This window comes from Kryptolebias marmoratus, linkage group LG20 (assembly GCF_001649575.2).
Source record: "Kryptolebias marmoratus isolate JLee-2015 linkage group LG20, ASM164957v2, whole genome shotgun sequence".
Classification (NCBI taxonomy): Eukaryota; Metazoa; Chordata; class Actinopteri; order Cyprinodontiformes; family Rivulidae; genus Kryptolebias; species Kryptolebias marmoratus.
This window is the reverse complement of record NC_051449.1, coordinates 24,874,908-24,890,860: the sequence shown is the minus strand read 5'-3', so window position 1 is coordinate 24,890,860 and position 15,953 is coordinate 24,874,908. Positions and strand designations below refer to the sequence as shown.

General features: G+C 38.8%; 1 protein-coding gene across 1 annotated transcript in view; it reads right to left on the bottom strand.

The window, feature by feature from the left end:
- Positions 1-3,904: 3,904 nt before the first annotated feature.
- LOC108249932 (major facilitator superfamily domain-containing protein 12) overlaps positions 3,905-15,953 on the bottom strand; it is a 37,979-nt gene continuing 25,930 nt past the window's right edge. The window contains exons 3-11 of the mRNA XM_017439601.3: positions 11,706-11,916; positions 11,497-11,626; positions 10,825-11,016; positions 10,587-10,679; positions 9,852-9,944; positions 9,320-9,490; positions 8,207-8,301; positions 5,634-5,764; positions 3,905-5,553 (exon numbers count right to left, since the gene is read on the bottom strand). Coding sequence (XP_017295090.1) covers positions 5,510-5,553; positions 5,634-5,764; positions 8,207-8,301; positions 9,320-9,490; positions 9,852-9,944; positions 10,587-10,679; positions 10,825-11,016; positions 11,497-11,626; positions 11,706-11,916 — 1,160 coding nt within the window. The 3' untranslated portion in view covers positions 3,905-5,509. The remainder of the gene's footprint in view (positions 5,554-5,633; positions 5,765-8,206; positions 8,302-9,319; positions 9,491-9,851; positions 9,945-10,586; positions 10,680-10,824; positions 11,017-11,496; positions 11,627-11,705; positions 11,917-15,953) is intronic.

Below are 15,953 nucleotides of genomic sequence, written 5' to 3'. Positions count from 1 at the left end.
ACCACTGTGTCAGTTTGGGGAAAATAGTGCAGGCAGACATGGCAAGACCAACACCACAGAGGAGAAAGTGGACATGAGAGGTGAAGATGATGATGATGATGAGGGAGAGGAACAGAGAGGTGCAGAGGAGAGGGTTGGGGCAAGACCTTACTCTGAAGATCCATCTGAATGGCCTTCACCACAGGAAGTGGGGGACTCATTGAGACAGTTCATGGTAGAGAATGACCCACAGAGATGTTCTGATGGGCCATACCCAAGATCAGGTATTATATTTTATAAGTCCATGAATAAAAAAGATTTATTCATGTAAACAGGCAAAAAAAAAAGGGGGGGGGGGGTAAGAGGCCTGGATAATGGATAGGGGGGCGCTGGCCCAAAAAAGGTTAAGAAACACTGCTGTAAGGTATAATCAATGTTAGGTCACACTGACACCCGCGCAATTTGCAGGGGGGATAGGGGGGTTATGACCCCCCCCCCAATAATCTGATCTAATCGCTATAACCCCCCCAATAAAAATCACATTATTTCCATGTACAAAAAACATCTTACATGATGTTAATTTTCTTTATTCATGATCAATTTTGGGTAAAATAGTAGCATGTTTAGTAATCTGGTAATGTAACCCTCCCCCCCTCCTGTAAAAACTTGGTATCACCCAACCCGCCTTCTCTACCAAGCCGCTGCGTTCACCGTTTGTTTGTGGAAGCAGCCGCTGGGCAGTGGGGCTGTAGCTTTAAAAAATGAAAAGAGCACCAAAAAGCAGACAACCAACATTTTTTCAATGTTGGTCGATAACACCCCCTTGAAAAAAGAGAAAAAAACAAAAGGAGGTAAATGTATAAGTATTGTTAAGTTAGCTGATGGTTTAATAACTCTATGCTCTGTGTAGCAGACACACTATGAATTCCTCCGTAGCTCCTCTCTGGTCTATAAACACTCCTTTTTATCGGCTGCAGCAATAATCTCCTTCCATGAGTTTGAGCCATTTGATTATCTCTGTGATCTCTTATAGACAGATCATAGAAATGATGATACAGGCGAACCAGCTTCGCTAGAGCAGTAACATTGCCCATTTTGAATGGAGCGCAGCGCGATTGCATGACTGTTGGCGCACGCACCCTCGCGGTGATCAAGTTGATCGTGGTGAGGGGTGAGGAGGATGGGGTTCCTTAGTTCAGTCAAAATCAAAGCATTTAATGCTAAAGTACCTAAGCACATTAAAAGGTCCATCAAATCTCACATGCAGCTCACTGCAGCTGCCAGTCTGATAGTTAAGTTCTGTGTGTGGACAAAAAAAAAACTCTAGGGCTAGAAAGCTAGAAAATATCTACAGGTGCCAGGAAGACAAGTTAGTAAATACAAAAGCCTCCTCTTTTTCATATCATCTGTGCTGATTGTAAACATAAACCTATGGGCTGCAAAACTGATAGTAAAACAAAACAGGTTTGTGAAAGAAGGGACATATTTAGAGAATCAATTTTGATCAAATGATTGCAGAAATTCAGCATAATTAATGTTAAAAAATGCTTTTAGGATCTTATTATTTGTCTAAGATGTCAGAAAATCACCCTGTATCAGTTCCCTTTTTGAAATGTTAGAAATTGCGACCATGAAGCCTCAGGAGTGCTTTGAACATTTTGATACAAGTATAAAATTTAAAAAAGTCATTCATGTAGATAAGAAAAGAAGCTCATTTTTTGGCTCCATAATAAACAGTTTCTTTGAGTTTAAGAATGTTTTTTTTTCTGACAGAAGCAAAAATTCAGATTATTTTTTTCTTAAATTTTACAGAATGTATCTGCCTAAGGAAACAGATTTTTATATTATTTGTAAACTGTTACTGTTATCCTTCAAATAAACTACTAACAAAAATCCTAAAGCTAGGTCAAATTCTTCCTTTCTAAAATGGTTTCTTTGATTCACAACAATTTACATTCAATAAAAACCCAGCTAAGGTAGAGAACTGGTACAACATGTCCTAAATGAGTATAACTCCAAGTTACTTATAAACCAGGGTGCTGTCTATGAATGTTAGCTATTTAGGGCCAAGGTTTAATCCAATGTTTCAAGATCCTAAAAACACCACTGATGGTGCCTCTACCTTATAATTTAATTTGTTTAGTAATGGAGCTCTTAGCTGGAAGATTTCATTATGTGGATTCATTTCCTCAATGAAGGAATTGAACTACAAATAATCTGTTTCTGACTCCCAAAACAACAAACTGCAGCAATAATGGATATAAAGGTGCTCTTTTTCCACAGACAGGACTGGATAGGTATTTTTTATGCCTTTATCAGTGATAAAGTTTGTCATTGGTGAAAAAAATAGCTTCTCTATGCTGCTGTTCAGACAGCTGCGATGCTGACAATTCAAAGACTGCTGCTGCTGATTTGTGTCATTCAAGTCATTTCATGGGAGTGATTAGCATTGGTAAAACTTAGTGCTTTATAAATAAAACTGGCATGACTCGAGAGCAGGTGATGGCACATTTCGGTGCAGCGGTGCACAAGTAAACTTGTGATGTAACCCAGTTTTCTAACACAATGCCTTCCAACTTTTTGGTGAGACATTTGAACACTAATTGAGCTGTTTTTCTATCAGGATGAAGAATGTGATAGTCAGTCAGGTGACAGAGATGGTGAGGAGCAAGGAGACAACAGACAAAGTGAAGAAGTTGAGAAGACAGAGGAAACAGTAGGCAACCCAGGGTCAGGTGATCAAAGAGAGGCAGATAAAGAACAGGGAAAGGCAGCACAAGAAACACAGGTGAGCAGGTAACAGACCTAAGAAATAAATGTCATATATATACACTTCAGCATATTTGCTAAAAATGACATGAAGGGTTTTAGCCTGCTCTTGTTTAATTACTAATGGCTATATTTGTGTTGTAATTTCTCCCAGCCAAATTTTAGGACACCAGGCAAATACACTTGGAAAATTTATAAATTTAGGTGTGTCATATAATACATTCCAAAAGTGTAAAATATTTGTTACTGTTGGAAGAAATGTGAAAAAGTAAGCCTGGTCTTAATTGTTGAAGATGCAAAGTAAATACAAAAAAAGTGAAGTAAAACATAGTAAACGCATTACATTGTATTTCATGTACAGTTAACCCAAAATCTCCTGAATCTTTTTAGAAAAGTAAACGATTTAAAAATTTAATAATAATAATTATTTAATAAATAAATAGGCAGAGAGCCTAACCCCCCCAATGTTGGACACAAAGTTACACCCCTGCACACTGACCTGGTGCCCCTGCTTTAACGAGTGCTTAGTATGTAGTAAGTTAAAGAAAGCTTATCACCCTTCCTTATCCTTATCTATCTATAACATAAGGCATAAACTTTTAAACTTTTAGTACATAAGGTATGAAAGTACATTTTAGTAGATTATTACTAAAGTAAAGGTCACACTGTTTTACCTCTTCAAGCATATTTTCTCACACCTCTTCATGTGGGGAAAAGGAGAAACCCAGTGATTGCCTCAACACGTTGTGCAACAAAACATTAAGGGTATCATCCTTTTTCTCAAGGCCAGTTTCATGAGTTTATTTTCTAAAAGAATTCTAGTAAACCAAAATGCAAAAGCATTGACTGATTTTCATTAGTTAAATAACTGAATTTTGTCAGTTTGAAGCTATTGCAGAGACTTTTGTGGGACAGATTTGTTTGTCCACATCTGTACATTGAGTGACATCTTGAGATGTCACATGAAATCGTGCAGAACATTATTTTCATTGTTTGACCAAAATGACTACAACTCGATTATTTCTCATCATGAGATGATCTAAGTCCGAAACTCTGGCATGAAAGCCAGCAGGCAATATGCATTTCTTCAAGAAATGCTGGTCCTTTAAAAAAAGAAGTAGGTCAGTGAACAAAATTAATTATTCACAGAAACATGTTAGGTTAAACACCGTTTTTTTTATTCTTTTAGCTCATGAAAAATATTTAATCTGTCCCTTTATCAAACACCATCACACAGGTAATTAAAGAAAAAGGAAGTGACAGAATTTTGGTCAGCAGTACAAGTCAGACACCAGTACACGAAATTCATTCCTTTACAATTTACACATCATATGAACACACAAATTAGAGCACTGATCCCTTTTAAAGTATTTAAAAGTTATATACATTTCAATTTATCTTTTTTTTGCTTAAAAATAATTATCTACTAATAAATTATTTTTATGTCTGAAGCAAAATAAAAAATAATGTCAATTTGTTTTTCCATGAGGGAGAAAAGGCAAAATACAAATATATTACCAAAGAACTAAACAAGGCACAACAATGTCTAATGTCAATCTAGGTTTAAAATGAACCTTGGTAACAAACCCTAAAATCTGTCAGTCAGGTTTCAAACCTAAACATCACCATCTAAGTTCCTGCTAAAGTCTTATTTGTGCGTTGCAGCATCAACCCCTTCACCACTTCAGAATCAGGCAGCATTTATCCATTGATAGTCTGTGGGAGCTTAATGTAGTGTGGTTAACAGGTCATCATTTTGTGGAAAACAAATCTAAAATTGTGTGTGTTCTAAGTAAAGTGCAGAAGTCTCATAAAAAGTTACAGAAATCACTTGATTGCAGTGACTGCCTCAAAAGGTTGTGCAACAAAACATTAAGGGTACCATCCTTTTTCTTAAGGCCAGTTTGTTTTCTAAATAAAAGTTCTCAGAAGCGTAAAGAAAACCAAGATCAAAATAAATGTGGCTTATTTTGATCACCATGGTAACCACAAACCTGTGTTTGTCACACCCTGACTTCTAAAATAAGGAGAAGCAGACAGAAACACAGATTTAAAAGTAAGCCTCAAACAGCCGCTGAGTTAAAACTATGTCAGATTAAAAAAATTCAGCAACATTTAAACTTTACGAAACAAGTGGAATGTTTTAATTTATGAATAACCATTCATATATCAAAACGTACATAAAGGCTATGGCTTCTAGTATATGTAACATTTATACTTTTTTGAATATTTTAATTAATTTATCTTTTTTCCCTTTGCAAAGAACTCTTCAAATTCTTGAAAAACTGTGTGGTCTGTGAAATCTACTTTGGCTTTTAGTTTTTCTTTGTGTTATCATGGGAATTTATGTGCGCAAAGCAAAGACCATTATATGCTGATGGTGCTGAAAGGTTGTTGAATGTATCAGTCCACTGGAAGTTCAGTAAACTTTTGGACCGACTAGTTGCATTGATCATGAGGACTGATACATTCAGCAGCCTAAGCACCACATGCCTATACATTGATACTGATGTCAGGGCTGATAAGGTACTAATTATTTGATAACTGTATGACAGAATAACATTTCAGAAATCACCAGACTGTCCTTTTAAATAAAAATTTCTCTTCTTTGTTCCTCTAGTTGCCAATAGCTGTTGTAAACTAAGTAAATTTCTGTGATATTTCCATGAAAAACTCAATCAGATGTCAAAAAGAAAACAGTGTGTGCTCCTGTGGTCCACCTTCTTCATTAGGTTGCAGGAAATCAGGAGCCTGGTGCCTGTTAATTGACTCTTGTCACATCATCAGGGATGACTTGTAGATCCCCTAGAAGCAAAAAGAAGGTGTTGGACCTGAGAACAAGGCACACATGATGCTTGATGTGTTTTGTTTTTTGGACGACTCACTTGATCTAATCTTGATTGGCCAAATGAGAATGGAGCAGAGAGCCAAAGCTGCAATGACCGCCACACCTCCTGTTACTGCAACCATAACATGGTGGTAAAACCACACGCAGGCTGGACAGCACATCACGGTACTGACGGACAAACAGACAGAGCACAGTGTGTTGTGGACACAAAGTTATATAAAACAAACAGAGCACAACTAGCACACTGGTCAAGTGATCTTGTGATGCACTGCAGCAACGGCGGCCATTACTTAAATGGGCAGACGTCTGCACTTGATGTTACGGTAAGTTTTGGCTAAACAGACTTAAGTCAGGGGTGATTATGTAAAAAAATGCAAAAAATATATAATTTAATTAAATTTATATAAAATATTATTTAAAATGCCTAAAAGTTGTATGTGCTATGGATATTGCAACAAACAAGAAAAGGAAAAACATATCTTTTCACAAGCACATTTTATTATATTTACCTCAATGTGAATGTAATCTAACCTTGAGCTATGCCTATGTCAGTATGATCAGACATCATAGAGTATTAATAATAATTTTATTTTAATAATGTAACAGTTTAAAGTAGCTTATAAAACCAATGTAATCGCTGTTAATTATTGAACTGGCTAGTAAAAAGTAGCTACTGTGGCATATATTGCTATACAGAGTCTAGTAGTAAGTATGCTGTACAGGCTAAATCATGAAAATGTACCTTTTAGGTTTAGGTATAGATTACACACTGATCACTGCCATTAGCTGTAACTAGTAGAGCCTACATATACATACTTCCATACATCCATTATCTGCAGGAGTCTGGTCGTGGGGATAGCAGTTTGAGAAGGGAAGCCCAGACATCTCTTTCCCAGCCACCCCTTCTAGTTCTTCTGGGAGGATTCCAAGGCATTCCCAGGCCAGCCGAAAGACATGGCATGTCCTAGGTCATCCCAAGGTCTCCTCCCAGTTGGACATGCCCAGAACATCTTCATAAGGAGGTGTCTAGGGGGCATCCTTACGCCCGAACCACTTCAACTGGCTCCTCAGGATGTGGAGGAGCAGCAGCTCTACTCCAAGTCCCACCCACATAACCAAATTTCTTACCCTAACCCTAGGGGAGAGCCAAGCTACCCTGTGGAGAACACTCATTTCGACCGCCTGCATCCATGATCTTATTCTTTCAGTCACTACACTGAGTTCATGACCATAGGTGAGGGTAGGAACATAAACCAACCAGTAAACAGAGTTTTGCCTTGCAGCTCAGCTTTGTCTTCACCACAACGGACTGGTACAGAGTATGCACTACCGCAGAAGCCGCACCAATCTGTCTGTTGATCCCAGACTCCATTCTTCCTTCATTCCTGAACAAGACCTCCGAGATACTTAAACTCCTCCACTTGAGGCAGTTTTTACATGTTTTTTACATTTCAAAAAGGTAAGTTGCAAATTCATCAAGTATTTGAATTCATAATTATTCAACTAGTTGAAGTCTTGAAATCATTGGAAATCTGTCAATATTTAGTGACAGATTTAAGGTCTTGTTTAGATCATCGTTAGTTATACCCAATATATTTTCCTTACATAACATCTAGCTGTTTTACATGATTGTTGTATGAAATTAACATTAAATATAAATGACAAGTTAAGTTAGTCTTTCTAAGTTATTTTTAAGTTAAGTTATTGTAAAGAGATTAAAAGTAATTTGTGACACAGATCTGGTTGGACTTGCTGTTAAGTAAGGCTTAAAACTACACTACAGTAAGCTTTTAATAGTGGTTTCTAATTATTTTTTTAACACTAGGGGTGCATTTAGATTATATATATATACACCAGAGGGCATATTAACTTTGTTTTAGGTCATGAGTCAAAGGTCTACCTTTATCATGTCGTTAAACAGTTGTTTTGTCTGATGTGAGTAGTTGGACGCCATCTTAGCTTCTCCACAGCATCACCATTATATACAATAGGCTGGATAGGCAGTGTGTACTCTAGTCGTTTTATATAACTCTATGGTTGTGGAATAGACTGTAGCAGCAGACCAGTGCTGTTACAAAACATTTCTTTTCTAATTTCAAACTTAATCGCACACAATTTTTCACACATGCAGAGTTTGATACACACACACAGGTTTTACACACACTTGAGTTTCACATACCGAGTGTTACACACGCAGCATTTCACACATTTAGTTTCACATGTAGTTTAACACATGCAGTGTTTCAAATATGTAGTTTCACACGTTGTTTTGTACAGTTTCACAAATGTAATTTCACACAAGTAGAGTTTCACACACATTTTTACTCATGCAGAATTTCACACATGCAGAGTTTCACGCATGCAGAATTTCACACAGGTAAAAGTAATTGCATGCATGAAAATACAAGTTTCAAAAATATGTTCTCTGGAAACTAAAACGAGATCTACAGTCTTTTTTAGGGTGTGATAAGATGAGTTGTTACGGTTAGGAATGTACTGGTTATGGGTTTAGGGTTAAGGTCAGGATTAGGCTACAGAAATGAATGAAAGTCAATACAATGTCCGATTAGGAAGCTTTGTGTGTGTGTGTGTTTCTCTGTGTGTACTAACTGGCAGGGATGCAGGGCCTGAATTGCCATCACAGCAATTCCATTGGCCAACTTATCAGTAAAACTCATGGCTCCATACACAAACGCTCCACTTTGCTGCAGAGGGACAAAAAGAACATATAAGTGGTAAAGTCAAAGAATATGACACTTCCTCCTATATCTCATTTCCTCATTTGAACACCCTCAGTTCCTCCGCTTGCATCATAGTTCCTCTAAATGGAGAAGTGAGCTGACAGGATGTCGAGTTGTCCCAAACACCAATGTGTGACATAAAAACAACGATTAGAAAATGTGAATGCTGAGTGCAGAATACCTTTGCTGAAACTTGTTACAGAATGATTTTAACTGAATTGTTAAAGTTAAAACAAGAAGAACAAAAGCTGAAATTAGCAAAACCGTAGCTAAAGAATAAGTGCAGATATATTGTAGCTAAAAGCTAAAAGTAGCAAGTTAGCAGTTAAAAACTAAAATTAACAAACCGTAGCTAAAACCTTTAATCAGTAAAACAGTAGCTAAAGGACAAATGTAGCGAAAGCTAAAGCGAATAAAACGGTGGCTGCACGACAGCTTAGTGGTTAGCACTATTGCCTTACAGCAATGTCCTGGGTTTAAGCTCCAGGCTGGACCTGGGATCTTTCTGTAAGGAGTTAGCATGTTCTCCTCGTGTTTGCATGGATTTTCTCAGGGTGCTCCGGTATCCTCCCACAGTCTAAAAACATGTATGTTACATGCCTTCAGGCACAGGCCTCCCTTGAAAAAGAGATCTGGGATCTCAATCGGATTTGCCTGGTTAAATAAAGGACAATAAAATAAAAACTGAAATAGCAAATTAGTAGTTAAAAGGATAAAAAATAGCAAAACTGTAGCTAAAAGCTAAAACTAGGATAAGAAGACAAAAATAAAGCAATTATGCTGAAGCAGAGAACATTTCGAAGGAACTGAAAAGATCTGAATGTATTTCTATGGGGAAAATAATTGTAAATAAAGTGAAATAATTCAGGCTATAAGGAGGAAAACATAGTCATAGTCACAAACAATAGTGTGACTGCTCACTCAGCATCCCCTTAAAAATTCTCCTGAGGTTGATTTCCTTGTCACATGCAGTACATCTTACCGTCTGATCTGCGATGAGCTCAGCCGTCATAGCGAGCGATATGACCAGTATAGTGGCCGAGCCGACCCCCAGCAGCACTGCGGCCCCATACACCTGCTGACCCATCTGCTTGTCCAGCAGCACCCAGTATGAAAAGGCCATGATCAGCAGCAGGCCCACAAAATAGGTGAGCTACAAACAGAAAGAACAAGATGTGCACTCTGGGCAAAAACATTTTCACTCGCCTTTGTCTTTCAGCAACGGGAAGAAAATCAGTCTGCCTGCTGAGTTTTGGCTCTGCCTGTTTTAAATTGAACATCTTTTGATTAACTCTAAATTATGGCTGCCAATTCCAAAATGTGATTCATTTGGGGTCTTTGTATATTTTTATTTTGTCTGGAAACAACATAACCATAGAAAATTTGTTCATCATCCAAATTTTAACAGAGCTTAATAAGAAATTTTCCTTAACAACATTTTTTATGTTGTGTGTGTGAGTTGTGGATGAATGTTGTGGAAGAAAACCACACTGATGCAGACGGCATTCACTTACACATTTTCCAATGTGTTTACTGACAGGCTTCATAATGAAAGAAGACAGAAACCCGCTGACGTACATCACAAGTGGAATTGTTGCAATGAAATTCTATGGGAGGAGAAACAAAGACAAGAAAAATCAAATGTGAGTAAATTTGACTAATATTGTAAATAATGAATCAGCATTCACACTATTAATTTCCCGTTTATAGTTTATTTTGTACATGATTTCAACTGTAACTACTTCAGCATACTTACAGGTGTTTACCCATTCTTATAGAAAACTATTCAACTCATTCAGGACATTATGACTATGACTTTTGGTTTCAACTTTGGATTTTTGAAATGTTTAAATTTACTGTCTGTTTTGCCGGATTAAGATTTCTTCTTGCTATAGTTTGCTGATTTTAGCTTTTAGCTGTCATTCTGCTATTTTTAGCTTTTTGTTAGTTTTTCTGTTTTTTTACTTTTATCTATCATTCTGCTAGTTTTAACTTTTAGCTATTGTTTTGCCAAACTTAACATATTATCTACTATTTTGCTGATTTTAGGCTTTAGCTACTGTTTAGCAGGTTTTAAATTTTTGCTAGTGTTTTGTTAGTTTTAGATTTTTGGTAACTTTAGTTTTCCTTCTGCTCATGGTAATGTTATTATTAAGTTTTAGCTTTAACAGATTTCAGAAGACACTCAACACTCAGTGTTCATACTGTAATTTTAACAAAAAATGCTAATTTGTGTAGTTTTGTTTTACCTTTGGCAGCCCCAGAGTGTTGATGAGATACATAGAAATGTATGTCTGAGAGAGATTTACTATTAACCTGGTGGACATGTAGAGTAAGGCCACCTGCAGACACACACAGTAACATTTGTTGTGATGATGTTCAAACACAAAATGACAGCTGCAGGAACTTAGACTCTCAGTCAGAATCACTTCAGGTGAAAAGCAAACATGCCTCGTGGTGTTTGGACATAAGATCAGAGAGACATACCTGGTAGAAAGAAGGCTGCTTGAGCCAACACTTCCACTGCAGAAAGGATGAAGACGTTTTAGAAGAAGGTAACAAGGGTCTCTGCTCCCCATCAGTCTCCTCTCTTGCTCCAGGCATTTGCCCCTCTGTGGTTCCCAGGTGGAAGAAGGCAGCAAAGAGACTGCCAATCCCCAATACAATGAATGCCAGATTCTGCCAAACAAAATACATTAATACACACAGAAACTAACAGAGGACAGCTTGTTTTATTATGTTTTGTCTCATCCCACAGTAACAGACAGGTTCTTTAAAAATGTTTTCAATTATCTAGTGACAAAAATCTCAACAAAATCAAGACAAAGCAGAAATCTTTGCCTAGCTAGTCAGATACTGAACTTTAGAAATCTACAGCAACTATATACACCCTTCAAAGAAGCATGTGTCATTAAAATAATTCTGAATTTATAAAAAGAAAAAACAACAACAAAAAATAACTGAACCACAAATGGATTTGACTTTTCATGAGACAACTGATGATTCCACCCCCGCCATTTGGAAAATACTCTCTACCAGCCTTGAATACACTCAGAAGTCAACAGTCTTTATTCATTCATTCATTTCCTTTATTTTTCCAGGTTGGTCCCATTAAGATCAAAAGATCTCTTTTACAAGAGAGACCTGGCCAAGACTCACCCTGAAGACCGGAACATCTGCTGGTCCAAGTGCCTCACTGAGAGGGTCATTGTCCGCCCCGGCCTGAACGTGGAACAGCAGATAGGCCACTGCATACACTATGATGTTGGCTATGACTGTGAACGCATACCTGCTTACACACAAGAGAAAGTCCACATTCAGGACTGGTCTGTGGCCCTGCTGTGTGTTTGGTTTTTGATTTGAGTTACCTGTATGCAGTGAGCTCTACTTTAGCATGCTCACAGGTGACCAGCTCTGGAATAAGAGACAGGTGGGAGATCTGTGTGGCAGCCCAACCAAACTGAAAGATGATGATAAACGGGACAAAGTAGGTCAAGCTGGACCACTGAGGAGTGTGGACATCGCAGCCCAGGCACTGGTTAAATATGAAGGCAAAGGACAGCAACACGCTGAATGTACCTGGATTACATACAAGAAAGACAACATCAAATATACAATGTTAGCACCATTCTTCAGAAAACAAACTTAACACAAGAAGTAAGGAAATTTGTGTTTAGTTCATAATTTCTTTATTGTAACAATGCTGCTTGGCATTAAAAATTAAACTATTGGAAAGTCTGTTTATTTCCACTTAAATAGTGCCACATTTGTCAGGAAAATACATTTATAAGTTAAGCAGCAGCTGAGTATATGGGTTGCTCCCATGAAAAACTTGTCAAATATTTTCTGCCAATGCAACCTTTTTCTACTAGTAATTCTTGTTTGGTGTTTATGGGATTGGATGACTGAACTCTGAAAAACCAAGCCATATCGACAAAAATAAAAATTAATTAATTATATCGGTAGAAGAATGTTAGAGATGCAGCTGCCAGGAAAAAGACAAAGAGGAAGGTCAACGAGGAGATATATGGATGAAGTCAGAGAGGACATGGATGAAGTCAGAGAGGACATGGAGGTAGTTGGAGTGAAGACAGAGGACACAGAAGACACTTATATGGAGGAGTATGACTCACTGTCATGACCCCTGAAAAGATAACAGCCGAAAGAAAAAGAAGCAGATCAAAGAGGGGCCTCCACATTCTATTCTTCAACCAGCATTTGCCACATGTCAGCCAATGTAGCTGTGTTGGTCACTCTGGAACATATAGCACACTCAAGCTGATCCCAGTTCAGTGGGGTTGAGGTTAGGACTGCAGGCAGGGCATTCCATCCTCTCCACTCCCAAAATCTTGAGGTCATCTCTGATAAACCTTGCTCTGTGGGGGCAAGAGTTTGGTCCCAGACTGTGGAGATATGGGAATGCCACTGGCTGCAGAATCTCACCTTGATATCTCTCTGCATTGACATTGCCTCTAATGATGACAAGCTCTGTTTTCCAGTGAGATGCTGCCCCATACCATCACACTGTCTCCACCAAAAGATGTTAACCTACTGGTGTGGCAACTGGGGACTTCAGGTGGTGCGTGACCCAGCATGGACACATAAAGAATGAGCTCCACCACTGGCCTTTTATCCCCCAAACTCGAGACCCACATTCGGGCTAAAAACAAAAATACACTGCTTGGCCAAAAAAAAAGTTGCCACCAAAAAAATAAGGGTTACACACTCTAATATTTCGTTGGACTGCCTTTAGCTTTGATCACAACACACAATTGCTGTGGCATTGTTTCGATAAGCTTCTGCAATGTCACAAGATTTATTTCCATCCAGAGTTGCTTTAATTTTTCACCAAGTTCTTGCATTAATGATGTTAGAGTCTGACCTTCTCCAGCACATCCCAAAGATTCTCAATGGGATAAGGTCTGGACTCTGTGGTGCCAATCCATGTGTGAAAATGATGTCTCTCGCTCCCTGAACCATTCTTTCACAATTCGAGCCCAATGAATCCTGGCATTGTCATCTTGGAATATGCCCGTGCCATCAGGGAAGAAAAAATCCATTGATGGAATAACCTGGTCAATCAGTATATTCAGGTAGTCAGCTGACCTTTGACCTCATTCTTTGAGCACATACTGTTGCTGAACCTGGACCTGACCAACTGCAGCAACCCCAGATCATAGCACTGCCCCCACAGGCTTGGACAGTAGGCAACACTTCACCTGCCTCTCTTCTTACCCTGATGAGCCCATCACTCTGGAACACGGTAAATCTGGACTCATCAGACCACATGACCTTCTTCCATTGCTCCAGAGTCCAATATTTATGCTTCCTAGCAAACTGAAGCCTTTTTTTCTGGTTAGGCTCACTGATTAGTGGTTTTCTTAAGGCTACACAGCTGTTCAGTCCCAATCTCTTGAGTTCCCTTCACATTGTGCGTGTGGAAATGCTCTTACTTTCACTATTAAACATAGCCCGGAGTTCTACTGTTGTTTTTCTTCGATTTGATTTCACCAAATGTTTAAAATGTTCAGGATTTTTTTCCGGCCACATTTTTTCCTCAAAGATGATGGGTCCCCACTATCCTTCCAGTTTTTAATAATGTGTTGGACTGTTCTTAACCCAGTTTCAATAGTTTCAGCAAACCTTTTAGATGTTTTCTCTGCTTGGTGCATGCCAATGATATGACCCTTCTCAATCAGACTGACATCTTTCCCACAACCACGGGATGTGTCTTTCAACATGGTTGTTTAAGAAATGAGAAGCAACTTATTGCACCAGTTGGGGTTAAATAACTTGTTGCCAGCTGAAACATAATTGCCCATGCAGTAATCATCCAATAGGAGGCTTGTACCTACTTGCTTAGATAAATCTAGGTGGAGACTTTTTTTTGGCCAGGCAGTGTATCTTGGTAGAATAATGAGTGAAGACAAAACTAAGAAAGGAGGATATGGATTACAAAACATTTTTGACTGTGAAATGGAAAAAGAATCTGCAGCAAGCAAAGAAAGCCTAGCACTGGGACAGATGGCGGATGGGGCACAGAGCTAGACCAGATCCATGGAGCAGTAAACAACGTTTTGTTGGTAGAAATGTTAACATTACAGATTGAGCTGAAAAATGATCACCAAGAGTTCCATACAGGATTTGAGAGGAAGAAATAGATGGAGGATGTGTCCAAAGAAATAAACCAGAGATTACAAAACACCATAGACCAGGTGGAGGATAATATGGTGGAATCAGAATGTTGGAACAGAAGAGTTAAGGAAATGTTTGTACAGCTGTTGAAGAACCAGTGGGCGCAGTAAAACAAAGTGTGTGGCTAGGAGGGCTGTTATAGATGGAAAAACATCCGGATATATGGTGTTCCGCTTTGAGGGCTCGTCTGTGATGGTCTTTGTTAAAAGATCTCATCAAGAAAGAGCTAGGTCAGGAACTGTGCCTGGACTGTGCCATCAATATCAAGCATGCTCACAGAGCATTAGGATCAAAGCCACCACCACCAGGTTCAATCATAGTCCATTTTCTCTGGTTCTCCAATAAGGAGGAGATCCTACAGGCTGCTGCCTGGAAAACGGGGGTGCGCATTAAAAACAAACAGGTATACTTTGATCACGACTGCTTGTTGAGAATACAGAGAAGGAGAAGAGAATATATCCCAGTCAAGAAAGCCCTGAAGGAGAATGGGATACGCTTCTAGATTCCTCTTGAAAAGATGCAAGTTTTTTTTCCAGCAGGCAGCGTTCTCTATAACAACGCGTCGCAAGCCTCCAGATCAACAAAAATGAGGAGTAATGGTGGGAAACATCACTATGGAGGCCTGAACCGGAGGAGACCCTGAAGCAACTACTACAGTGGGAAAAGCAAACGAAGGAAGAATAATGGAAATGACTTCCAACAGCAGGTCCAGGGGAAACTTAAAAGATACCAGAGGGAACAGGAGAGGCCTTCATTGAGCGAGTGAGGAATTTATGGCAACACCATGGTGATACTGTTTCATGTCAACTTTTGTGATCGGCTTATCAATATCCACAGAGACTTCCGTTTCCTCTTCAATTCATGTTGTTTTAAAGTATCAACCATGACATCCTTTTATCTCACATTGACAACACCCTTATCACCTCTAATTCTTCAAACCCGGACGACCTTGTCACACTTTACAACAACGCCCTCACCAATATCCTCAACACTGTTGCTCCACTGAAAACTCGGTCTGTCTCCTTCTTCAACTCTGCACCCTGGTTCACTCCAGAACTCCGTGCCCTGAAAGCTAAAGGTCGGAGGTTAGAGCGACTCTACAAGAAAACCGGTCTCACTATCCACAAGGAACTCTATAAGAACCACATCATCCAGTATAAAGACAGTATTTCTCAAACCAAATCCAGCTACTTCTCAGACATCATCAGTGCTAATGTTGGCAATTCAAAAACACTGTTCTCTCTTCTTAACCGTTCAGTCTCATCCCCTAACTCTCTACCCTCTCACATGGTTTCCACTGATTTCTGCAACTCTTTAATACTCTATTTCAATGAAAAAATCAATTTAATTCATAAACACCTTGGTCCAAATACCGCCACTTGCATTTATGTTGACCTCCCCCCTCCCTCCCTCTCCTTTTC